The sequence below is a fragment of the Protopterus annectens genome, chromosome 8.part0 (assembly GCF_019279795.1).
Source record: "Protopterus annectens isolate FY-2018-M chromosome 8.part0, PAN1.0, whole genome shotgun sequence".
Classification (NCBI taxonomy): Eukaryota; Metazoa; Chordata; order Ceratodontiformes; family Protopteridae; genus Protopterus; species Protopterus annectens.
In genome coordinates, this window is record NC_056741.1 from 230,383,983 (window position 1) to 230,411,073 (window position 27,091).

General features: G+C 41.5%; 1 protein-coding gene across 1 annotated transcript in view; it reads left to right on the forward strand.

Annotated features, from left to right (window-relative positions):
* LOC122808719 (transient receptor potential cation channel subfamily V member 5-like) overlaps positions 1 to 27,091 on the forward strand; it is a 917,417-nt gene that overhangs the window by 567,006 nt on the left and 323,320 nt on the right. The window contains exon 5 of the mRNA XM_044079711.1: positions 2,041 to 2,181. Coding sequence (XP_043935646.1) covers positions 2,041 to 2,181 — 141 coding nt within the window. The remainder of the gene's footprint in view (positions 1 to 2,040; positions 2,182 to 27,091) is intronic.

Genomic DNA, 27,091 nt, shown 5'->3' on the forward strand with positions numbered 1-27,091 from the left:
ATAAATGTCTTCCTTTCCTTTCAGTAGTGCCAGGTTATCTAGAGACAGGGATACAGTATGACAGCTTAAATGACAAATGACCTGTATATCCCAGAAAAAGCTCTACATATTCTTCTTACCAGTGGAGAACTAAATTTGTTTGGACTCCTCCTGCCATCATTTGCTTTAAGTGTCTCACATCTGTCTTGGAGGCCTTATCTTGAGTTGCTACTTTGATGGTTCATTTAGTGGTGTGCCATTGTGCTGTGTGCAGTGAGCTCTTCTTTTTCCAGTTTTGCAAAGTTTGACTAATAGTATACTTTTCATCTGACTAGATATGGTGGTAATGGGTGATATAGTGAGTGGCTTAAGTACATGACAACTGGATATCAGCCTCAAAGTCATTCCAGTATCTCTTGGTTCCTTTATCTTCAACAGATTTGATGAAGAACATTTCTTGGAAACTTCACTGAATGTGTGTTTGAACCAATCATCTTTTATGTTACTCTGTGTTTCTCTACATTGATTTTTGGCTGCTTCAATGGCTCTGACTGAACCAATTTGTTATAATTGCTATCATGACATAAAGGTTTATCTTACAGTCATCATCTCAAAAGACATTGAAAAGGAGCTTAACTTTTGATTACAATCTAATGTAGTCAAAAATCCTGGCATTACTTGGAACAAGGGTGTCTCCGTGCAGCTTTACACTTCCTGCTGAGTTTGAACATAATGCTCAGGATGAGTAGGCCATGCCCTTTACATCTGCTCAGTAGTAAAATGTCACTGGAAATGATCGTTTTACCCTTCATTCTGATAGTGCCATTTCAAAAATTTATATCAAATCCATCTCCATCAGTGAATTTTTCCTGGAGCGTGACCTCTTGTTCCTTTGGAGGTTTTGGTCAGAAATTCAGTGATACTGATAGCAGAGTTGCTCTTTGACATATTTATATTGGTGATAAAAGCATTTTAAATATTTCTAAGCTTGATATGGGAGGAGCAATGAAACATTTATTGTAGCCAGCAAGGACAGCTGCTAGCTGATGACCTTGTTCCTTATGAGAGAAAAAGTAAAGCTCTGCACGTGTTTATAGTCAACATGATTTCCTTTCCAGAAAACTCTGACATGTCCTTCCTTTTCTCTTATCTGATGTATGTCTAATTTTCACTTTTTTATACTAAGAAGGACCTGCTGCTCATTATGCCATGTTTCCCAGAGTAACCTGCAACTCTGATCAGCTCACTAGTGAGGTATTGTCTAAAACCAAAATCCCAACTGCTGAGTAAGAGTGCAGAGTAAAACAAACACAGGATACACAGCAAAGGAATCTCCAGGCTGCCACAGTGTCTGTGCAACCAACTTTAATAAAGAACTGGTAAGCACTTTCACAGTGTGGCAGTTTAAGATGTTTTTATTGGTGCATATAGAGATGACATAATCACTGCAAAATTGTCATGTGATTTTAATGTCTGTATTTCAGCGCGTTGCCTTGTATTTGAAAGTTTGTCTGCTTTGTTACTTTTACTATAGTCTGATGAAACATGCACAGTGGTGCAGCGGTAGCATTGTTGCCTCACAGCAAGAGGTTCTCCCGTTCAATTCTCGGCTGGAGTGCCTTCTGTGTGGAGTCTGCATGTCCTCCCCGCGGTTGGGTGGGCGTTCGAAAGACATGCGTAAATGGGAGTGCCTTCGTTGAAGGTTGAACGTTGAGTTGGCACCTCGGCGTTTGTGAAAGTCTGCTGCCAATCATTAGCAGACTGGAGTTCTGCTGTGGCGACCCCTAACTGGGAAAAGCCGAAAGACAAACAACAACATCTTCCACATTTCAATAAACCAGACTGCTCTGCTCTACAGACTGATGTATTTCCATACTTCACTCTTTTTATTATATTACTCATTAAGATGACACATTCTAATTGCCTGATTTGTTTGAAAGAGGGGTGATTCCAGGATGAGACTGAATCCTGGATTTAAACTGTAAAGTAATTAAAGGTTATAAAAAGATCTTACCATAAATGCATCGAGACTTAGTGTGATTTTATTTTGTATTATTTTAGGGCAGACTGCATTGCACATTGCTGTGGTGAATAAAAATGTGAACCTTGTGAAACAGCTGCTACAAATGGGGGCTGATGCAATTACACCTCGAGCAACTGGAACATTCTTCCAAAGGAGTCCAGGCAATATCATTTACTATGGTATGATAATAAATAAGAACACTTTACAGAAGTCTAAAGATTTATGCTGCTTGTCTAGTTTATTTGAAACTGCTAACAGAAGTATACTCCATTTATTTAATTCTTATTAACATGAGAATGTCATTTAATACATGTCTTTATCTCTAAACTTCTGTCTATTTACTTTGTATTTGGGCTAAATGTCTTTTTGTACCACATACTAGACTGCAGGGAAGGCCACTGTAGGGTAGCCAAAATAAGCCATAGCCCAGAATACAGACTCTTTAAAGAGTAAAAGTGCCATCTGCTTGTGCTTCCTTTAGAAATGAGTGGAATGTGGTGTTACAATAGAAATTTTAAATTTCATGAATGGATTAAATGAGGTGGGTAAGGACAGTGTCTTTAGTCAGAGGAGGGAAATAGGTTTTATGGTACATTATAAAAGCGCAGGAGGCCACAGCTGTATAAGAAACAATGGGAAGCCATTACTAGTAAGCAGTTGGATGAAAGTAGAGCCTTATTTTCAGTAATCATATCACTGATGCTTGGTGCCAGAGCCATGGGCTCAAGCTCAATGCCAGGAAATGTATAGTTATCCCCTTTGGGAAAAAACATGTACCTGTGAATTACCACATAGGTGGCAGTACACTAAACACTGAATGTGTGATAAGAGACTTAGGAACACAGGTGGACAGTGGTCTCACCTTCGATAACCACATCGCCACAACAGTCAGGAAATCCTTCTATGTGGCACACCTCATCACTAAGGGCTTTTCATCCAGAAAAAAGGAGGTCATTGTCCCACTGTATTCATCCCTCATTAGACCCATTATAGAATACAACACCTCATTTGGTATGTACCTCTCAAGACATCTGCAACAAATGGAAAGGCCGCAGAAATACCTCACTAAAAGAATTACAGGCCTAAAGCAGATTCCCTGTGCTGACCATCTAAAAAAAAACTCCAGCTATACTCTGCTGCGTATCATCTACTCAGAGGCGATCTCTGCTTAACATACAAGGTCATGTCAAACCCAGAGCTGTTGGACATGCTACACTTAAAGAAATCCCAATCCCTCAGAACCATACAATCCAGGGATCTAAATCTTGTCATCACAATGAATAAAAACAAGTTGGAAGGATAAGTTCCTGACACAGAGACTCCCCAGACTCTAAAATAGACTGCCCATACATGTCAAGCAGAGCGCCTCTTTGGCCCTTTTCAAAAAGAACATTGACAATTGGATGGGGGAGAGGAAATTCACCCCAGGGATCACATCAGTTGCCCTGCTAGACAGGGATCCTGGGAAGTAAATATTGTGGGAAAAAATAGCCAGGGAATTGTTATGGCTAGGCTTGTATAGGCCCTAGTGCCAGTAGCCTAGTACCAACCTATGAACCTATGAAGTAGCTGGACATTTTTATGAGGGAATAGAGCAGAACAGTCTTATGAATCAAGCTGCAACTATGACCACTTCAGAAAGTAATGTGTGTGTGTGTGTGTGTGTGTGTGTGTGTGTGTGTGTGTGTGTGTGTGTGTGTGTGTGTGTGTGTGTGTGTGTATATATATATATATATATATAAAATCTTTTTTTTTTCACTAAATATTTTTTTTTATTATTTCAAATAAGATGTCTTAAACATTACATGAAATAAAGATAAATAACATATTTACAATTCTAAAACATTACTAACTTCAAACCATTATATAACTATTTACATTGGTGTCTATGCAAATAACATTGAAATTCTATATTATATAAAGTTAGAAACATAAGATGATATATCTTCTTGATATTTTCAAGTATTTCCAGTACTTTCATCCAAGAGTAATAGTAAGAAGTAGATCTTTAGTTCTGTTCTTCACTGTTAATATTTCCATGTGAGCAACTGTTGTTGTTAAAGTCTCAAATTCCTTGAGCGTGAAAGCCTCATTTTCCAGTGTATAGTTATGATTTTACGTGAAATTGTCAATAGTGACCATAGGATTTTAGTGTCTTTTTGGTACACAGTTTGGAATAGGAGAGTTGAATAAAATTAAAGACTTTGTCAATTGTAACTTATCATTATAAACAGTCTGAAAAAAATAATTCATGGATTTCCAGTACATATTGAGACATATACATTCATAAAAAACATGCTGCCAATCTGCTTTTATCTTGGTATGGCATCTCCAACATTGATCTTCAATAGAATACATTTTGGCTAACCTATGTGGTGTATAGAAACTTCTGTGTAGATATCTCCAAGTGAATAATTGCCAGTATTTTGATAATGTAGAAAATTTGGAAGATTTTAGAATATTACTTTTTCTTCTTCAACTGGAGGATGGTTGTTTATTAAAGTATAATAATCCCAGTATGATTTTTCATGATAGTTTTTGTTTTTAACAATTTTATAGATATTAGACAAATAACCTGTACCCTGATAAGGCTGTTTTGTGATAAGAATAAGGTATTCAATGAGTTTTGGGGCTTCATGTCTAACTGAAGGTTGCATTTGTTCTATTTTATTTATAAGAAAATGCCTTAGATTTTGTAAAACAGCCAATTGTCTTTATTTATATTATAATTATAAATTATCTGTTCCTTTGTTAGAATTTTCCCTTTCTCTATAAGTTGATGCCAAAAGAGTAATGTTTCTTCTTTAAGTATATTTATTTTAGATATTTGGAATGTATCTAGAATATTTGGTGTAAAAGCTATAGGGAAAATAAGAAAAATCCAAGAATTAATATTTGGTATTTTGTTTATATATGTTCTGAACACTGAAAGTGTAGAGCTTACATAGTTTGATGGCAATTTATTAATATTATTCCTTTTCCCTAAAAAATAATCTTTTAACATCCATATAAGGGGTGTAAAATCTTGAAATACTGAAATCCCAAATTTCAGTATCTCGAGACCATGAAGCCGAAAATCCATAAACCCGAAACCCCAGAAGCGTGAAATTTAAAATCGCGACTTCTACACTAAACATACCGCAGACACAAACACAAACACGCAAAAACACCACCACACAAGCTACATTCCCCTCGCACACACACATCACACTAACAAAACATACAGACACAAACTAAAGCCCCTACCCAAAACCCGTAAAACACAAACACTTACCTACATCTCCAGTCACCCACTCACACACCACAACACCAAAACCGCTAATTCAAAATCACCGAAATTCAGGATTTTGAATTTCGCGCTTCTGGGGTTTCGGTATTCTGCACTTTCGCCTTTCTGGTCTCGGGCTACTGAAATTCGGGATTTCAGTAGTTCAAGATTCTGAAGTGAACCCATATAGATATATATATGTGTATATATAGTATATGTGCAATATTAGGATTACCCTTCTAAAACAGTATGGTGTATAGTAAGTAGTTATATATGCATTAATGTCTTGTTGTATTAAGTCTATGTGATATCTGCACAATTGAGTCCGGAAATATGGAAAGTCAGAATGACAATAAAGCTTACTTTGAGTTTGACTTTGACTTGACTTTGATATATATATAGATATATATGTATGTATATATATATATATATATATATATATATATATATATATATATATTTATATATATATATATATATATATATGTATGCAGATATATATATATATATATATATATATATATATATATATATATATATATAGTTAAATTGATCAAAAATAGATCAGCAGAAATACATTGTAAAAAATCGAACCAAAAGCTTTTTTAAGAGAAAACGTAAAATTAAAGAAAATACCAAAATATTTTTTTGCAGGGGCAAGCCCCACTGCACCCCTACAACCCTGGTACTTATATATACCAATTCTGAAGTCACACAACAGTTTCCCTTACCACCGAATGCTGATTTCAAGCATTCAACCAACTGTGAATTGACAAAAGACATTCATCAAAATGGTATTTGAAAAAAAACAAATGTAGGTAGACTGAATGACACTCAACTTACCCATTTTTGATCTAAAATAAAAGTGGCCGACAAGACATCTGTGGGAAAATAATTGGTCTAATTATGTATGTTCTGCAGATACAGCTAGGAAATATGCCATATGGAATATAGTGTTTGCCAATGTAATGCTTTAAGCAGTGCAATCTACTGACACATCTGTCCAACACATTACACAGATTACTGCTTTTCATTGTACATCACTGGTGGTCCAATATGAGTATGTGTGTGGACAGTGATGCCCTGGTTTTGAGAGATTTCTCCCATCCTAGAATAGGTGCAATTATTTATTTATTTATGTTATTTATTTATTTTACATTTGTTGACCGGGAAAGTCCAACTGGATTCATATCCATTTTCAGTGGAGGCTCGGGAAGAAAAGCTCCAGAAATATAAGTTATGTTAACAAATGCACATAAAAAGAGAACCATACCAACAGTTCAGCTACAATTCATGCAAACAATGATTACAAGAGATAATAAGAAGGAAGTAAACAATTTGAGTTGGTTTTGGGTACTAAGGAATATGGTGTAGAGTACTATCTGAGAGAAAATGCCAAGAAAAAATATGAAGGAAGAGAACAAATAATAGCATTGAGCACATAATTAGGTAGGCTATGGGTGGTTAACCTGGGCTAGAGCAGGTGCATATCCAGTGGTTAGTGAAATAATTTTTAGCAGCAATTTTAAATTTAGTTAGAGACGGTTCCAGGGTAAAGGCAGGAGAGAGCAAGTTCCAAGTTTTTGCTATGTAATTGAAGAATACTGATGGAGTTAGTATATATCATTTCTGGGTGTAGGGAGATGCAGGAGGGTTTACCCCTGCAAAAAAAATTTTTAGTTAACTTTTTAAACAAGATGACAAATTCAACAGTTCCTCTTTTTGATGAATTTGTTGTTGATTGTTCTTTTTTCACACATATTGTATTTAAACCAGTTATTGCCACACAAACAATATTCTTACCACTTGTATTTTGAATCAAAATGTTTAGGTAAATTGTGTGTCACACAAATGTGTATTCATTCAATTTGCCCACACACACACAATACACACATATATATATATATATATATATATATATATATATATATATATTGATATACATCTATATATATATATATATATATATATATATATATATATATATATATATCTGTATAACTATATATATATATGAATAATCTGTGTAATATAGATATAGATTTACATATGTATGGATAAATAGATATATATTTAGAAAGAGAGAGTGAGAGAGAAAGATATCAGTGCCTTTGGTGCTGGAAGTCAAAAGGCTGTGGGTTCTATTCCTATCCCTGGTACTTGGATACATTTTTCTAGTATTGCTATGCAATAAAAGGAGTTGCTGCACGCCTATGTATGCTGTCATTCAGATGAGATGTTAAACTAAGGTCCCATCAACGTGAGTCAGCAGTACCTCCAGTGGATATAAATGACCCCACAGCTGTTTTTTAAAAAGAGTAGGGAACATAATTAAAGTCATAACCCAAAGAGAAAATTACATTAGTTACAGAAAACAGATCACAGTTGTTGCAAAAACAAAATTCATTCAGAAAGCAGAAAAACAATGATTCAGTCTCCCCACCATTTACACCATAACCAAAATAATATTGCTTTTAGCATTGTGTGCATATCCCATAACTTACTGTGCAAAACCTCCCCACATACTAGATGCATTTATATTCCTATTTAATGCATCAATAAACATGAGGGCCCTTCATACTGTCCATAGACTATCATATCATACAAATCGCTATGGAATAATTATATTCTAGAAGAATCTAGTAAAGCATGAGACAAAACAAAATCGTTCAGTGAACCTTTTACACTGTATTTCCACTTTGACAGGCAGTTTTCCTAATAAAAGTCTCCAGTCAACTAAGTGAATAAACAGTTCATTTTTATTATCTGTACTGAGGTGAAAATGTGCCTTCAAGTTAGGTCAAGGGTCTATGATAAAAAAAAAAATCTGATTATTTCAACGTATCAACTACGTCTGCACCCAAGAAAAGTAGTTACTGAGACTTTCCAGACTTTCAGATTATGCTAAATGAGACAATGCTTCCTAAATAGCTTGCACTGTTTCCTATTTTAACCAGCAGTCATACAATAATTCTCATAAGTCCTATGCAAAAGTTTGTATAAGTCTTCGGGCCTCATTTTTTATCATAGCAAGTATGCGCTATGTAATATAAATGTAGTGTGCTTAGAAAAAACTGTTCCCCAGATTTAATAAACTCGGTGTAGGACTAGTGCAAGCCTACACAGAGTGTACCGTGGCTGTGTCTGCAGCTCCCCCTCGGCAGTGTGCTTTGCATATTAATGAAGGCACGCTACTGAGAGAGATCCATGTACATGGTTACTTAATCAGTGTAGGGGGTCTGTTACAGTGCTTGGAGATGTGTAACACACCCCCTACACTGTGAAAGTGCTGGACGGCACTAATATTAAATAAATATGTGTGTACTCAGCCAGTTGTACCAACTTATATGTAGCGGGTGTGTTACAGTGTCCGTAATACACCCCTTGTACTGTCAAAGTGCCGGATGGCACTAATATTAAATAAATAAGCGTGTACCCAGTCAGTTATACAAATTATATGTAGCGGGGTGTGTTAAAGAGTCCCTAACACACCCCCTGCACTGTCAAAGTGCTGGACGGCACTAAAATATTCAATAAATATGTGTTACTCAGCCAGTTGTACAATTTCTATGTAGGGAGTGTGTTACAGTGTCGGTAACACACCCCCTGTGCTGTGAGAGTGTATGGCAGTGAAATTAAATGTGAAAATGTCATTTGTCCCTTTATTTTATTTTTTTTTTGTGTGTTTGTTGGACGCGGCACCGCACTTAACAATAAACATGTGCCAGACATCTAAAAATAGAAACCAGGTGCTTTTAATTTTAATAGAAAAGGTCACATTTAAGCATAGCTGAGTGGGTTTACACAGCAAGGCATGTCACTAAGCAGTGCTTAAATATAACTGAGAGCTATATAGAACAGCATAACTCTGATCACCATATCCTTGGAAGCTGAATGGTTAGAGTGGCAACCTCGTGCACCGTAGGTGCACAGTTTGAATATAGGTCTTTCAGCTTTTTACATGTGATAGGGAAATGCTGTAAAAATATTTTAATTTTTTTTTTTTTTTTTTTTTTTTTTTTTTTTTTTTTATGTATACATTGATTTGTTAACCGGGTCAGTCCAGCTTGACCAGAAGCCCATTTGCAGTACAGACCCAAGGATAAAAGCCCCAGTTACACACAAGTGTCCAATACAGTAAAGTTACACTACCAGATAATGTAGTGAAATGCATTTGTTTAGAGGATATAAAATAAAACAGATACACATAACAAAATTATCGTTAATAAACAAATACTTTCAATAATTATTTTTTTATTTATTTAAAAAGTCTGGTTTGCCCATAGCTAAGCTCTGATAAGCCAAGCTAAGCAATGCTCAAACAGGACCTGTTTTGCCAGTACATAGCAATGCACAGCTCTGCTTTGCTGGTTTGGGCACTGCTAAGCAATCCGAGTTTAAGCAGTCCTAAGCTCAACTAAGCGGGTTTAGCATTGCTAAGCATTGCCACTTTAATCACGGCTCAACTAAGCTTAGCGGGTTTGCATGGTGCTAAGCTTCACTTAGCATTTTTAAAAATGGTTCAATGCTGACAAAGGGTAGGAAAACAGCCTTATTTAATTGACCAGGTGGGAATACAGCCAGAACCTGTTGGAGTTTAATCACTGCAGGAGCTAATTCTGGAGTCAGAGAGGGAGCGCACTTCTGGGTGCAGTGCTGAGGCATGTTGGAGTCCAAGTCATGGTTGGGCTCCTCGTCAAAGACCATCATAACAGACTGCTGCAAGGCCAGTACCAGGGCTCTGAATACAAGTCTGAGGCCTGGGACTGTATGGCACATGACCTCACCAATGCAACTGGAATCCCCCGCACTGGTAAGCAAGAGCGTCATCATTATTATGACCTGAAGCAAAGGAAGAGGAGACTCTTGGCCCAGTGGATCCAAGATGCTCGGGACCGGAATGCCCCAGAAGTTTGTAAGTATAGGAACCAGTGATGTATCAAATTGTGGTATGAATATCTGATAGGCAGGCGTACATAATAGTGTGTTTTCCCCCCACAGCTGCTGAGGAGAGGGCTTACAACCTGGATGCAGGGACCTGGCCAGGATGCACCAAGAGTGTGGTGAGTACAGATGTATTTCATAATATATAGTAATCTAATTAAGAAAGAGTAGAGTAGCAACTGCCAGTAGGTATACTCTGTTGTGAGTGTACTGCAATGAATGTGGATGAAAATGCTATGTGTGTTGGGCATTTATGTGTTAAGTGCTTCTGTGTCTTCAATTAATACCGCTTTTCTTCAGCTGAGTCATGGAATTTCCTCACCAAGTGCCTACATTTTTTTTCTTTTTTCTAGTAATAAAGTACACTGTCATTGAAAATGTGAAAGGAATAAATTAACTGCATTCCTAATCTATAGCAAATACAGTACAACTGCAGTCAGAATTGTGAAGAAATAAAGGTAGTGCTGCTTAGATTGTGTGATATCAGATGTGTTCCAATGCCTGCATTATTTCAACTGTAGAACAATAAAGATTGTCAGCTGTATACCAATCACTGTGTCATATCACCCTCAATAAATCTGTGTTCTGACAATTGTTTTGTGTGCTGTTGTTCAAGAAATCAAATGTTACAGGTTTGAAGTAAACATGGGTATAACACCATGAAGTGAATGAATGCTCTCCAATAAATAGCTGTTATGCTAAAGTGTAGATGTGGAGCTGTACTACAAGATATAATGCAATATATCTGTACTGTGCTAAGATCTGAACCTAGAGTAGTTTGTCTAAGGTATTACAGTGTGTTTCTCCCAGGATTGTCTTGTGTTAACCTTTGGATTTAAGCGATATGAATCCCTAAATGTAGGTATGCTGATGCAGGCAAGTATGAAAGTGTAATAGCTGTAAACTGCAAATATACCATCTGAGAATGTATATGGGTCAGGTAGGCAACCCAGTATGCCGATATGGTCTGTACAGAACACACATATTCCCATCTATGAGGGGTTAATTGTGTGCACCTGCATTCCAAGTATTAATACACAGTTTGCCTACTATCTCTGTCATGCATGAATCTCATGCATGTATGTTCAACTGTCACTGCAGTCTTGTGTGACACTCTATCTATATTACTAGGGCACGTGCTGTCACCAGGTGAGCTTTAGGTACATATCACTCAATCAGCACACAGTAGTGGCCCAGTAGCTCAATGTGCTAAGCAATATACATGTTGTTCATTTTGCCACACGCAGACTGGGGTTTGAATCTAGGGACAGGTACTAAGATATATTTATAGTAACAGACAAGTAGTACTGACTATTTATAGAAGCAGTCATGTGATGTTAACATATTTTCCCCCCACAGGACTTACAGGGAAATAAATGCCTGTAGTAGCTTTATGAAGGGTATAGTAATGTCTGTGTCTAGATGTAGTAGTGTATAAACAGCATTTCTCAGCAAGGTGATAACACTCCATTAAATAAAATGACATGAACTACAGTACTATTCCAAGTTAATAAGACAAATTAAATGGTCTAGTGTTGGTACAGCTGTATAGCTGTTGTGGCTGTGAATGCTTGCTGATAGTCTAACCCCAAGCCTGCCAATGATGGCAGGATAAGTGTAAACCCTCTGTACTGTGCACGATACATGTCTCTCAAGTGTCACGCTGTCACGGATGGTGATCACTGCTGCCAAAAACCTTGCACACAGATATAAACTCAGTTGAAGTATGCCAGTAGTACACTCACACAACATCAGAGCAGAATACACCTTGGTAGTCAAAAAGGTCCTCCTGACATGTAATAGTCCCCTGTAGTTATGTACCTGTAGGTGTTTTGGCTTGGCCAATACCATCCCTTCTGGATAGCTTGAGAATTCTATACGTGCTACAGAAGCTATAGGGAACTTCTAGATCTAAAGTACGGGCAGACCTGTAGAGTATTGAGCAGTACTGTTGTGAAAAATATAGCCTATATACTTGGTAATGGAATGTTTTTATCTCCGCCCATGTCTTATCTGCATCACAAATTATTGTTCTTATACCACAGGTATGGTTTCATTTTCAAATATGTTGTTCTCAAAACCTAATGTTGGGCCTTGTGTTGTATTATTGGTTATATATTATAATAGTTGTATACTAACATACCTTGTTAACATCAAATGACAAAAACAGCAGCAGTGGGTTCAGGTACAAAAGCTGACTCACAGTTAATGCAAGAATGTATTCAATAAAACACACGAAAAGTGTAGTCACATAAAAATCCAAAAGGTATAAACAGTATTCCAAGTGCTTTCGTCTCTGGTGAATCAGAGACTTTTTCAAGGAAAAAACTTTGTTAACATACCAATGTTGTTGGCCTTTTGCTGTAACTGTTACTGTCATGCTGTTACAATAATGACTGTTATTCCATTTATGCCTGGGTTCTATATGCTATGCAATTCTATTGTTCTGGGTTAATTTGAACACCCATGCATGCTGTTATAACTAATTATGAAATGTTTTGTTCATGACTAACCAATACACTTTGACAAACCTCAACGCCATAGCATGCTTGGGTAGGTTGGTCCCAACAGATCCACCTATTCCACCTCATCTGGCCATGGCACCGGGTCCCAACATGTCTGGGACCCAACCTGGAGCTGCCTGTTCTGTTGGTCCTGCACCACCCCTGGGTGGAACCACCTCAAGGGACGGGGCCCACCCCCCATATGCGGGCACAGAGATGATATTGTCACCCAAAAACAGTTTCCAGCATTGGTGTGCAGGGATATCCAGTGCAATTTGGATGAACAACTGCACCAGATCGAGGGAAGACTGGTGCACCTGGAGGGGCAGGACAGCCCTGGCGTCCAGCCCCCAGCACAGCTACCTTCGGGGCTGTAAAGGGGCAGTGGTGATTGACCATGGGTGGGGAGATCAGTCCCACTGTTTCCATCTGGGGTCACTTGGTCCTCCAATTCCCAAACACCATCCCTGTCCAAGGTGTTTACCCCTTCATGTGTCATACACTGCCCTTGTCCACTGTCTTGTCTTGTATGTCTGCAAATGCAACCTGTTCTACTCAACTTACCTCCCCAAACATACCTACAACCCTTCTCCAACATTCCACTCTCTCCTTACAAAAGAAAAAGGGGCATCTGTCCCAGAAAAAATATTGTCCCATACATAGCTCTCCATTTCACCCCCACGTACACTGCCATTAATCAATCATCCCAGCAATTAATCAACAAAAGTTATGTCACCCACACTCATCCCTGTGGGATGTGAGGCTCCAAATTCCAAATTGTCCACAACATGCACAGCTTTTGCTATAGAAGAAATGGAGAGCTATAGTCTTTCCTACACCTGTCCTGCACATTCTTATCTGCCTTTCATACTGTTTTTGCTCCTGCTTTCCCACATTTCAGCACTTTCCTATCAACCCTTTTTTCTGTTCTTATTTTGGAAATAGTGTGGGTTTAAGTGGGAGTAAGCACCACTTAGCATTGTGGTGTGGTGCACAAACCCGGTTAAAACTGCTTTAATCACCTTATCTGATTCTGACACAGTTCTGCACATCAATAAAATAACCACCCTTGCCAAGTCTCGAGCCCAGGACCCTCTGAATGACAGTAGAGTACATTAGACCACTAGTCAACTCAACTGTGGAGAACTGTTTCTGTTTCTGTAAATATATCATGCAGTACAGTGATGTAACATTAAGAAAAATATTGACCCCTGCCAAGTGTTGAACCCAGGACCCTCTGAACTACAGCATAGTGAATTAATCCACTAGCCCATCTCAGCTCTGGAGGTTTGCTGGTGGTTTTACAAAGATATCCTGATTACCAGTGACACTACTTCTACATATAAAGTGATAAATTGCAGCATACTTGGGCCTGTGATGCAGACACCGACCAGTACACAGCCAAAAATATGTTGATGGATTGACAGGAGGCCTACAATATCAGGTAGAGCTGACAAATGCACAGACTGTTGCAGAATGTCCACAGTTCTGTCACCTACTTATGGCAAGGCTATCATCAAACCTATTCTGTGTGTTGAAGTACTGGCAAGTCTGTGCAGACTGAGGTTATAAAAACATGACAGACAGGTCAGTGTCACATATCATAGCCATCCAAACACACATGTCCATGCCAATCATGTGTAACACACTGTATGCATGCACATATGTCTTGCAACTACACCTCCCATAATAATGACTTAGTAGCTCTATTTGTTACATTTCTAGCATGTCTGACATCTGGACACTCATAGTTCAGGCCTACAATCCAGTTTGTTGCACGACAACTACATGCTTGTCAATACAATATAGAAATAACTGAGCCCTACAATGTCATATTTTTGTAAAGGTGTAGCCAGTCTGCTATACAGGGGTGCATTACTATTGTGTAAATGGGTGCACTGTGTTTTAGGTGAGGGTCCATCACATACTCTGACTTGTCACATATCTCACAGGTGTATAGTACAAGCAACATTAACTGGACATAGCTGCACTGCATGTTGTTGAGGCCTGTCCAGAGTGTGTCTGTTGTGGTCTGATTGTGCTTTGTGCATGGCATAAGTTAGAAAGTGTGGTCTGTATAATGCATGCAGTGAATACTCAGGGTTCAGATCACAATTGTTTTATTTCTTTTGTAAGCTTAGTTAGTCAGGGTGAGCAGGCAGCATGTCAGCAGAAGAGTATGGAAAGCTGACAAGGAGCCAGCTGGTGGAGATGTACCAGGCTAGGGGACTGGTGCATGGAAATCTGACTAAGGCAGACTTGATTGCAGCCTTGGTTACAGCTGCATCAGAAAACAGCATCCAGGAGGACAATCAGACTGGCAGTGGAGATACAATATCCTCAGAGAATGGACAGCTCAACCTTTCTGCGAAGGACAATCAGACTGGCAGTGGAGATACAATATCCTCATGGACTTAAAAATCCAGCTGGAACTAAAGAGACTTCAGTTGGAGGCCAGGCATTTGGAAATAAGCCGAAGAAAAGGAGCATCAGAGGAAGCATGAGAGGGAAATGCTGACTCTTCGCCAGAGTCATGGAGGTAATGGGGGAGGGAGTAACTGGACCCCAGAAGCACAACAGGTCAGTAAATTTCTTCCGCAATTTAAAGAGGGGGATCATTTTGATAGTTTCATTCATATGTTTGAGAGGGGTATGCAAACAGTATAGTATTGACCAAAGGCTCTGGGTACGGTTCCTGACCCCCTTCCTCCCATGTGAAAGCTGTAACTTGTATATCACAAATGCCTGACTCTGTCTGTTTTGATTATACTGCTGTAAAAAATGTCTTTTAGAATGTTTTAAGTTAACACCTGAAATGTATAGGGAAAGGTTTTGTGAGCATAGACACAAGGCAGATAAAAGTGTGTATGAATATGCTGCTGAACTGAGCACTTATTTTCATAGCTGGGTGAGTGGATGTCAGGTCACCACTTTTGAAGGGCTGGCAGACCTCTTGTTGAGGGAACAAGCCCTTAGCACTTTGCCTGAGAACATGATGATCTGCTTAGCTAATAGACAATGTGCTACTTCAGATGAGTTGGGGAAGAAGGGAGACCTATACCTGGCAAGCAGGGCAGCCCTGCACAGGAAGAGGACCCCCCAGTACTGCTCCTGGGTCTAAAGGAAACCATGGTGGGCAGCACAGACTGCCCCAACAGAATCTGCCAGTAGCAGCAGAAGCCACTAGTCCAGGTACATGTCCAGGAGCTAGGGTTAAATGTTTTGAACGCAACCAGTGGGGCCATGTGGCATACAGGTGTCCATGGAGGCAAGGTAGGGAACCAAATGTGAGGGAGCCAGTAAGTGGGAAAGACAAAATGCCAATAGTAATCTGTCTTGAGACAACAGGGGTACGGAACTACCATCCTGCAGATGTCCTAAGAGGGAAGGATTTGGATGAGGCAGTACCATGTACTTATGCAGTTACATGCAGTGAGGCTAGGAGACAAGCATGTTGGTCTGGTAGCCTGGGGGATACCCAGACAGACTGCATGCTTGCAGCCAGGACTGTTGAGGTGGTTACTTCAGAGAGGGAGCTACTCTGTAGCAGTGAGACTGAAGGTGAACCACAGCTGCTTTTGGGTACTGATGGTCCCTTGGACAGAGTGACTGCAAAGGCAGAGGTGAGTAGTATTACCCAGGCTGACAGTGAGGCACCACTGTCAGAGGATGCCAAACTTCCTGTGGAAGGGGAGCTGAGAAGGGTTACAAGGAGAGAGTTGAGACAGGCTCAGCTCTCAGACCCTACATTGCAAGCCTGAGGCTGGTAGCTAGAGAGACACCTGATTCTCAAGGGAATGGGGGAATCTGTATACTGGGACAAAGGGTTACTGTACAGAGAGTGGACCCCTGAGGGAGGGCTAGAAGATGAGAGAGTACAGTAGCTGGTAGTGCATAGAGCCTACCGTCTGGCGCTTCTAGCCATAGCCCATGATATTCCCTTTGCATGTCATATGGGCATAAAACGTACAAGGAGGAATATTATGCAGAACTTCTATTGGCCTGGAATTTCCAGAGATGTAACAGGGTACTGCAGGACCTGTGAACAGTGCCAAAAGGTAGGCAAGGCAGGAGGCAGGGTTAGAGCTCCTTTGATGCCTTTGCCTGTGATTGAGGAGCTGTTTCAGAGGGTAGCTATGGATATTGTGGGTCCTCTGAGTACCCCTAGTTCCACAGGGAAAAGTATATCCTAGTGGTAGTGGATTATGCTACATGATACCCTGAGGCAGTGGCTTTGTCCTCCATTGAGGCAGAGAAGGAGGCAAATGCTTTGTTAGAGATTTTCAGCAGGGTAGGTTTCCCAAAAGAAATACTGACTGACTGAGGTGCCAATTTCATGTCAGACCTACTGGCTTGTCTGTGAAAGTCCTGTGGGGTGAGGCACATGAAACCACACCCTATCATCCCCAGACTAATGGTCTTGTTGAGAGGTTAAACTCTATAATCAAGTCCATGCTACGGGCATTTGCAGATCAGTTTAAGAGGGAGTGGGACAAATATTTGCCCCATCTGTTGTTTGCTTACAGAGAGGTTCCCCAGGAATCCACAGGTTTTTCACGCTTTGAGTTGCTGTATGGGCGTAGGGTGAGGAGACCTCTAGATTTAATTTGAGATGAGTGGGAAGGTGAGTGTGAACCTCACAAGGAGTCTGTTGTGGCATACATCCTAAACCTCAGGACAAGGCTCAGGGAACTCATGGGCTTGACCCAGGAGAACCTGCCAGAAGCCCAACAACAGAAAAAGGTGTGGTATGACAGGAATGCTCCAGCTAGAGAGTATGCCATGGGGCAGCAGGTAATGGTTCTCATTCCTGTCAGACACAACAAGCTGCAAGCAGCTTGGGAGGGACCCTACAAAGTGGTAAGAAAGGTAAGTGATGTTAACTACAGGATGGAAGTGCTAGGCAGATGGCAGGGGCACAAATTGTACCATGTTAACATGATGAAACCTTACCATGATAGGGAGGCCCTTGTGCTGAGCATTTGCAATGGATTGCAGGAGGAGTCTGAGGGAGATCTGGTGATTGATCTCCTCAATGAGGCTCGGGCTGACACCTCAGTGGAAAGGGTAGCGATATCCCAGCAGCTATCTCCTACCCAGGTTCGAGAAATCTGAGCAGTGTTGCAGGCATTTTGGACATGTTCACTGGGAAACCAGGGTACACCCACCTGGTGCAGCACCAGGTGGATACAGGACCCCAAAGGCTTATTAGGCAGGCCCCTTATAGGGTGCCTGAGAGAGTCCGACAGACTCTGAGAGAAGAGGTACAGAAGATGTTGGAACTAGGGGTGATTCAAGAGTCCAACAGTCCCTGAGCCTCCCCAGGGGTGCTAGTGCCAAAGAAGGATGGCAGCACCCAGTTCTGTGTGGATTACAGGAAAGTAAATAGTCACACAGAGTTGGATGCTTACCCCATGCCTAGGACAGAGGAGGCCCTAGAGTAGCTGGGTAGGGCTAAGTATCTTACAACCATGGATCTTATCAAGGGTTACTGGCAGGTGCCCTTGTCTCCCAATGCTAAAGAGAAGTCAGCCTTTCTGACTCCTTTTGGCTTGTATGAGTTCACAAATATGCCCTTTGGGATGAAGAATGCCCCAGCAATTTTCCAGAGGCTGGTGGATATATCCTAGCATGAGCAGGAGGGTTTGCCCTTGGTTACCTAGATGATATTACCATCTACAGCCATTCCTGGCCAGAGCACCTTCAGCATGTTAGGGAGGTGTTGGGCAGACTACAGAGGGCAGGGTTAACCATTAAGATGAGCAAATGTCAGGTGGGTATGGCAGAGGTCTCCTACCTAGGACATAGAGTGGGGAGTGGCAAGATAAGGCCAGAACCTGCCAAAGTGGAAGCTATTCAGGCATGGCCTGAACCTGTTACTAAAGAGCAGGTGAGGGCATTCTTAGGGACAGCAGGGTGCTACAGAAAGTTTGTCCCCAGTTATAGTACCATAGCTGCTCCCCTCACAGACCTAACAAGAAAGAACAGGCCAAATAAGGTAGTGTGGACCCCAGCATGTCCACAGGCATTCCAGAAGCTTAAAGAAGCTTTGGGAGGACCCCCTGTGTTAGCCAGTCCAGATTACAGCAAATAATTTGTTGTGCAAGCGGATGCTTTGAACCATGGGATGGGGGCTGAACTTAGCCAGATTTCTACAGAGGGGGAAGATCACCCAGTGGTTTATCTCAGTCATAGGCTCCAACCCAGGGAGGAATGCTATGCAGCTGTAGAAAAGGAATGTCTAGCCATAGTGTGGGCACTGCAAAAACTTCAGCCTTATCTGTATGGAAGGAAATTTATTGTTATGACAGATCACAACCCTCTAACATGGTTAAACAGAGCCAGTCAGCAAAATGCCAAATTGCTAAGATGGAGCCTGGGGTTGCAAGCATTTGATATGTCAGTGGAGCACCGCAGTGGGAGTAGCAATGCCAATGCAGATGGGCTCTCAAGATAGGGAATGGGGTGAGGTACACCCAGATAGACCTAACCCTCTCAAGCAGTGTTTATCAAGGGTCACTTGAAAAACTAGCTTGGGTTCTCTGGGGGTGAAGATTGGGGAAGATGGGTGAAGGCTGCCAGCCAAGCCAAATAGAATTTGATACATAATTCTATCATTTATAAATATAAATGTAAAATACAGGCTTGTTTCTTAAATAAAAGAAAGCACTGTAAAATGTGAACTTCAAGAATGTAGCAACATTGCCATCTGCTGTAAGGAAAACTAAGCCAAGCATTTCACATCTGTTCTTCTGAAGTTAAAATTATGTCTTGCATCCACTTTGATCTAGATAGTGGTGCCAAAGAGGCTAGCTGAACACATTCTTTCTATTGTTTTAACTTAAGGAATAATTACTAGAGTGTACATGTGAAATGTCTTTTATTGTTGTAGTTTCCTGAGCAGGTGTTAGATTGTTAAATAATGTAACCTGTTGGCCTGGGAACTCCAGACTAAGTGTCAAAATGATGTAATCTGGGAGGGCCCAGCAGAGATGTTGTTAGTGAGTTTAAAAACTATTGCTGAGAGAGAGACTGCAAGCATTTTGATCTTGATATCCAACCTCAGCACTGCCTTGTTCTATAAAAGTAAGTTACTTTAGAAGTATGTTTTGTTGTAGAAATAGCTAGGACTATAAAGATTAGACTTAAGTGTTTTTCTGTTATGTCAGAACTGTACTGCAGAAATATTTTAAGTTTCTGCATGATCTCTGAACTCTTGAGTAGCATTGTATTGTAGTAGTATTGTCTTGTGTCTTTATTATTTATTATTAAATATTTTTAAACCTTTTTCAACTGTGACTGGTTTGTGTAGAGTTACGTTAAGCTCTAGAGTACATTGCATATTTATAGAGGTTATTGTACAAGGCCACTCTAATAAGCCTTAGACTGATTAGTCACACTTACCAATTGGATAATAATATTGCACAGTAATAATTGGACACCCTTTTAAGGGCCTTTGGGTAGCTGATACGTATTAGCTGGTGGTGGCAGTAATTACTAACGTATAGTCTGGGTAAAGGGGCACAGCTTGAGAATCTGTGTCAACCTTTCCCAGGAGTGCGTGTGAAGTTGTATAAATACATATCTCAAAGTGTGTGTGGTGTGTCAGCTACCTGGGCAGGGACATGAAGGACTGGTAGGACAGAGAGGGTACTGGAGTTTAGCTTGCCAGCTAGGCTAAGATCTGGACCCTATAGATGTACCAGTGGGGAATCTTACTGGAGACCTGGAGAGAAAGGGAGCAACCAGCCCCAGACTGACTGTGATCTCTGTGTGCACTTAAGGGAAGTTGTACTTTACTGTGTGTATTTGTTATCCTTTCCTCTTATATGAGACACCCTCCTTGGTGGTAGTGGTAAAGATTGATGCTGCTTGATTTCTGGGCCAGGGCATGGCCGTCACAGTGCAAGTGCCACTCCTGGCAGAACCAGTTCCCTTGTTCATGGCAGGAGATAGTGAACTATACATTCTGCTACGTACTGTCCACGACTGTCCAACATACCCTTGTTTAGGGCTAGCACATGGCTAGACTGCATGCATGCATGCACACATAGGTTCATAGGTAGATACTAGGCTATCAGCCCTAGGACCTATACAAGCCCAGCCAAAAAAGTACCCTGGCTTTTGCCATCCAAGAAAATTATTTTCCTGTGCCACTGTTGAGCAGAGCCACAGAAGTGATCCCCAGGGTGAATTCTCTATTTCCCATCCAATCATCAAGATTTTTCTTGAAGAGTGCTAATGAGAAGCTTTGTTTGATATAGATAGGTAGTTTATTCCAGAGTATGGGAAGTCTCTGGGACAGGAATCAATCCCTGCAGCATGTTCTGTTTATTGTGGTGACAAGGTTTAGGTCCCTAGAGCATGTAGCTCAGAGGGATTGGGATTTCTTTAAGTGGAGCATGTCCAACAGCTCTGGGTTTGACATAGCTTTGTATGTTAGGCAGAGATCACCTCTGAGTAGGCGATATGCGATGGAGTAAAGCTGAAGTTTTTTTGAGATGGTCTGCGTAGGGCATCTGTTTGAGGCCAGTAATCCTCTTTGTGAGGTATTTCTGTGGCCTTTCCAGTTGTTGTAGATGTCTTGTGATGTACATACCAAAAGGGCATTTTACTCTATAATTGGTCTAATGAGTGATGAGTAGAGGGGAACAATGACCTCTTTTTTTCTGGATGAAAAACCTTTTGTGATGAGTTGTGCCACGTAGAAGGCTTTCCTGACTACTGTGGTGATGTGAATATCAAAGGAGAGACTACTGTCCACCTGTGTCCCAAGGTCCCTTATCACACTTTTGGTGTTAAGTATACTACATTCACACATCACTTTCATATGTAGATCACCACAGACACACACAGCTCCTCTCCATGGCCCAGCTGACCAGCACCCCTCCAGACACACACACACACACACACACACACACATAATGTGAACTGTATGGCACAGCCTAGGCCTTTGACAACCCCACATCCTGTGCATGTGATGATACTTGTGCCACATCCATGTTATCCATATCATCGAAGCAGGTACATGCTAATTTGTGTTTGATACACAGGGTGAATATAGCACAGTTAATGGCAGTTTGTAGTGCAGTAGTGTTATGACCTGTAAGATGCTGTCTGCTGGCAGTTGTCATGCGTACACATCAAAGTGTATGTATGTACCTTTGTACCATGATGCTTCATTGCTGTTAGTACTGCTGACTGATGGTTGTCTAACAGACCTTATTCTGTTCCAGGTGTCTGTGTGTCTAAGTTGTGGGGACCTGCTGTCATTACAGAAGCTCATGATGATGCAGAGACTTTTTCCTCACCAAGGTATGACTGTATATGTGTATGTTTACCTAGGTGCATATGCATGAAACAGTGTGTGACGGACAATGGGGGCAGACAGCATAATCTTGCATGCATACCCTTGACACAGCATGCTACTCTTGATACATGTCACCTGGGAGTTCTGTAGGATTGCAGGCTCATAGTTCCATAGAAGGGTACTAGAATACTAGCCCTGGGTCCCTTACAAGCCTAGCCATTACTTTATCTTCAACAGAATCATTGATCAGGACCTGTTCCCCCTGTCATTGATGGACACAGGATGGACCCCTGGGACAGATTTTTGTTTTTCCATCCACTCATCATGGATGCACTTGATGGGGGTCTGCAAGGTACTCTGTTTGCCATGTATAGGAAGTGCATTCCTGAAACAGGGCAGCCTCCGGGAGACAAACCTGTCTCTCCAGCAGGTTTTTTTGCTGTTGCATATGTGATGCAGACCTGTCATGCTGGTAATCTGCACAGAGTTAAACTCACATATATGTGGCTGCTGTTGAAGGGCTGAGCACATTGCCATCTAGGCATGCCACAGCCCACCTGTGGACAACCTGTCTGATACCAAGTGGGGCACTACTGATTTGAGGCTGTCTGCATGGAGCAGGTGCTGAAGGCCATGAATAACCTTTGTCGGTGTTAACATAGCCTTTCCAGTTGCTGCATATGTCAGCATAGGTACATACCAGACTGGTAGTGATGATAATGTATTGTACTGACTGAGGACTATACAGCAGTAATGTCCACCTTTTATCTGGATGCAGTCCCTTTACCTATATGGTGAACTACGTACAAGCCTTTTCTGACCACTGCCACTACTTGATGGCTGAATGCAACAGTGTTATCAACCTGAGTACCCAGGTCTGTCAGTGTTGTTTGTGTGTTTACGGGGTTGCCGTTGATGTGGGAACTAGTGTGGCCATGTCCTCACTGTATGGTATGATGGTACTGTTTTCTGCATTCAGCTTGAGACCAGGACCTTGGCAACATTCCATACCCACTGTATGACACCATTTCAGTGTGTTAACATCAGTTTGTGGGTCAATGACAGACAGCACACTACTTACAGTTGCCACAGCCTTAGATGGTAGCTACATATGTGGGTGGTGGCAGTTAGCATTCATACCTAGATAGATGTGGGTCATTGGGGAAGGCAGCTACTCAAAGGGCCTACACATGTTTTCATAGGTTCATAGGTTCATAGGTTCATAGATTAGTACTAGGCTAATTGCCCTTGTGAGCCATTTTAAGCCTAGCCAATTATCCCTTGTGAGACTCAAACAAACCACTGTGTTTGTGTTTGTAAGACTTTACCTTACCATTACACCTCACACATAGGCAACACAGAGTAGGGTTGCCAGCGTATCAAATGTGGAATGTGGGGCACGTCTTGTAGTATTGTGACAGTTAGTAGGACATACCATACCCATGGCAAGTGCAACAGACAGGACTTCCCTTGGTTTGCCAATATTGACAGCTTCTTTGTGTCACATTACTTTAGGTTATGTTATTTCTCATAACATTAAGAGGCTTCTGATATGAAATAACTGCTTTATGCAACTAGTAGACAACTTTAGGAAATGTTTGCTTGCCTACACTCTGGGGGCCTGTGTATTGTTTGAGTCATTGTCACAGATCACACCTGTCCAACATGGACTGCAACTTGCAGGGTGGAACAGGTGGTGGCCATACCTCTCACCTGTACAGATTTATGCAGAATGTCCTGATGTTTGCCACATATTTTTGTTCCATTTGTCATGACATTGTGGTTTTCTGGCAAATTAGTGTGACATTTTTAAAGGCTGACATTAGACAATAATGACAGATATTTTCCTATCAGACTTCCCACCCTTCAGACAATGCATGCAAATGCACAACCTGTTATGCTATTTACTTTCTATGTTTGTCACAGCAATATTTAAAGATTGATCTTAATATTTGGCCTTTGTCCCCCTTCTGTATAGCTTTAATCCAGATGTCTTTCTCTAAGGGGTCGAGAGGTATGGTGGTGGCCCTAACGGAGTCACACACACACACACACACACACACACACACACACACACACACACACACACACACACACACACACACACACACACACACACAATCACATACACTCATAGGTTCATAGGTTCATAGGTTCATACTAGGCTATCTGCCCTAGGGCATTTATAAGCCTAGCCAGAATGTGTTTGGCTTTCGCCACCCATTTTAAATTTATTTTGCTATGCCCTTTTCGAGGTTAGTATACTGTGCCTCTGTCTAACAGTGACACAGAAGTGATACCTGGGGTAAACCTACGATCTCCCATCCACTCATCAAGATTCCTCTTGAAGAGAGTCAATGAGGGACTCTGCCTAACCTGGACTGGGATTTTATTCCAGAGTGAAGGGAGCCTCTGGGTTATGAATCTGTCCCTCCAGCATGTCCTATTTATTTCAGTGCTGAGGATCAAGTCTCTCAAGTGCGTAGCTCGATGGGATTTGGATTTTCTGAGGTGCAGCATGTCCATTAATTCCGGGTTGGACATGGCTTTATACGTCAGGCACAGATCGCCTCTGAACAGGCGGTATGTCACTGAGTAGAGCTGGAGTTTCTTTAACCGGGCAGCATATGGCATCTGTTTGAGCCCTTTGATCCTCTTGGTGAGGTACTTTTGGGGTCTTTCCAGTTGCTGCAGGTGTCTGGTAAGGTACATCCCAAAAGGGGCATTGTACTCAATTATGGGCCTGATGAGGGATGAGTAAAGAGGCATGATGACCTCCCCTGATCTAGATGTGAATCCCTTCATGATTAGGTGGGCTATATAAAATGTTTTTCTAACCACTTTGGCCACGTGGTTGTCAAATCAGAGATTGCTATCAACTTGGGTCCCCAGGTCCCTAATTACTTCTTCTGTTCTTAATGGATTACCACCTATGTGGTAATTTGTGGGCACTTTGTTTTGCCAAAGGGATGACTATACACTTTTTGGCGTTTAGCTTGAGGCCATGGCTCTGGCACCAGTTGTCTGTTTCTATGAGGACCTTTTGGAGGATGCTTGTGTCGGCTGGAGAGTTGATTATGGCACCCAGTTTGCAGTCATCTGCGAACTTGGTCAGCCACAGTCCTTCCATGTTGGCCTGTACCTCCGAGAAATATATACCGAACAAGAGAGGTCCCAGGACTGAGCCTTGTGGGACACCACTTGTAACTGGTTTGGAGTCTGACATGGCTCCAGCAATTCTAACCATGTGGGTTCTGTCCTTGAGCCAGTTTGCAATCCATCTAGTGACATAGGGGTTTATATTAAAGCTGGTGAGCTTATCTATAATGCCTGAGTGGGGTATTGTATCGAAGGCTTTTGCGAGGTCTAGGTAGGCTGTGTGGACCACCTTCCCCTCGTCAATGGCTTTGGTGATTGTTTCAAAGAAATCAACCAGGTTTAAGAGGCAGGATCTGCCCTTAACAAAGCCAAACTGGGTAGGATCCAGTGTCTGTAGGTCCCCAATATCTTTATTTATGAGGTCCATGATGATCCTTTCCATAGCTTTGCAGACCAAGCTAGTCAGGCTTATGGGGCGATAGTTTCCAGGATCCGTTGAGGCACCACATTTATGGAGAGGGACCACTGTTGCTGTACGCCACTCTTTGGGCACATATCCTGTAGTAAGGCTGAGATTGAACAGTAGTTTTATGTTTGGGTTTAGCTCTTCTTGGAGTTCATGTAGGACGCAGCCGGGACACCATCTCGTCCCATTGATGCTGTGTTTTTTGCTTTGGAGAGGGCGGCTCTTACCTGAGCATCTGAGATGTCAGGGGGGCAGCACTCTGCTGGGATAGATATTTGCCCTTTTGGTGGGGGGGGTAGAAGTTTGCGCTGAACCTGTCAGCTAGGATGTTGGCAATGTCTGTGGGTTCAGTGTAATTTTTGTCATTTTGGACTAATTCTGAGCATATCTGGGAATTACCACCCAGGTTCCTAACATAACTAAAGAAAGCCTTGTGATTATCCTTAGTGTCCTGTGCAATTTTTCTCTCGAAGCTGGCCTTAGACAATTTTATGAGTGCCCGTAGTTTTTTGCTAATACTGATCAGTGATGCCTTCCCTTTTTGGGATTTTGCTCTATCATTTAGTAGCTTCCTCCTTCTATTGTATAGTTTGTTTATGGCTGGGGTCCACCAGTCAGGATGTCTGCCTTTGGAGGATTGGGTCTTGGTTTTATTTGGGATCGCATGATCCATGCATTCCTGAAGGTGTTCATAGAATGCATTTATAAAGGATTCTGCCGTCTGGGCCGTATTTTCCACAGGCCCGGGGACTTTGAAGGATTCCACCTTGGTTTTGAGGAGTGTGAAATTTGCTTTAGAGAAGTTTTTCACTGTGGTTTTCTGGGCAGGGGGTGGGGTTGGGATGTGAATATCCAGTGAGATTAGTTTATGGTCTGATCTTACCAGTGAGGGATACACTTCTGGTCTGGAGCATAGAGTCCCCATGTTGGTGATGATCAGGTCCAGTATGTTTCCCCTCTTGTGGGAGTGGTAACAAGTTGTTCCATAGCATTTGAGTTTATAAATTCTAGGAATCTTTGGGCTAGGTGTTGGAGCTAGAGTAATGCTCCCAGTCTATGTTTGGGTAGTTGAAGTCGCCCAATATAATGGTGTTTGGAGAGACCTTCATATTTTCCAGTGTTCTCAGGAAGGCCGAGTGGGGTTCCTGGGTTTGGGAGGGTGGTCTGTAGCAGGCTATAAACTGGAAGGCAGTTTTACCCACTGTTAGTTGCACATGGATAGTCTCTGATGCTTCGTGCTTTGCCACCAACCTGGAGGTGTGGGTATCTTTGATGAATATCGATACTCCCTCCTTTTGTGGTTCGGTCCAAGTTTTGGGGCGAAAAGCATGGTATGAGGTATAACCTGGTAGTGCTGGGGTGCTCTCGGGAGCCCTGAACCAGGTTTCTGTTACTGCACAGATATCGATGTTCTCCATGCTAAGGAGAGTTTCGAGTGCATGCATCTTGTGGTTTAGACTTCTGGCGTTGAGTAGCATTACTCTTAGTTTCTTATCCC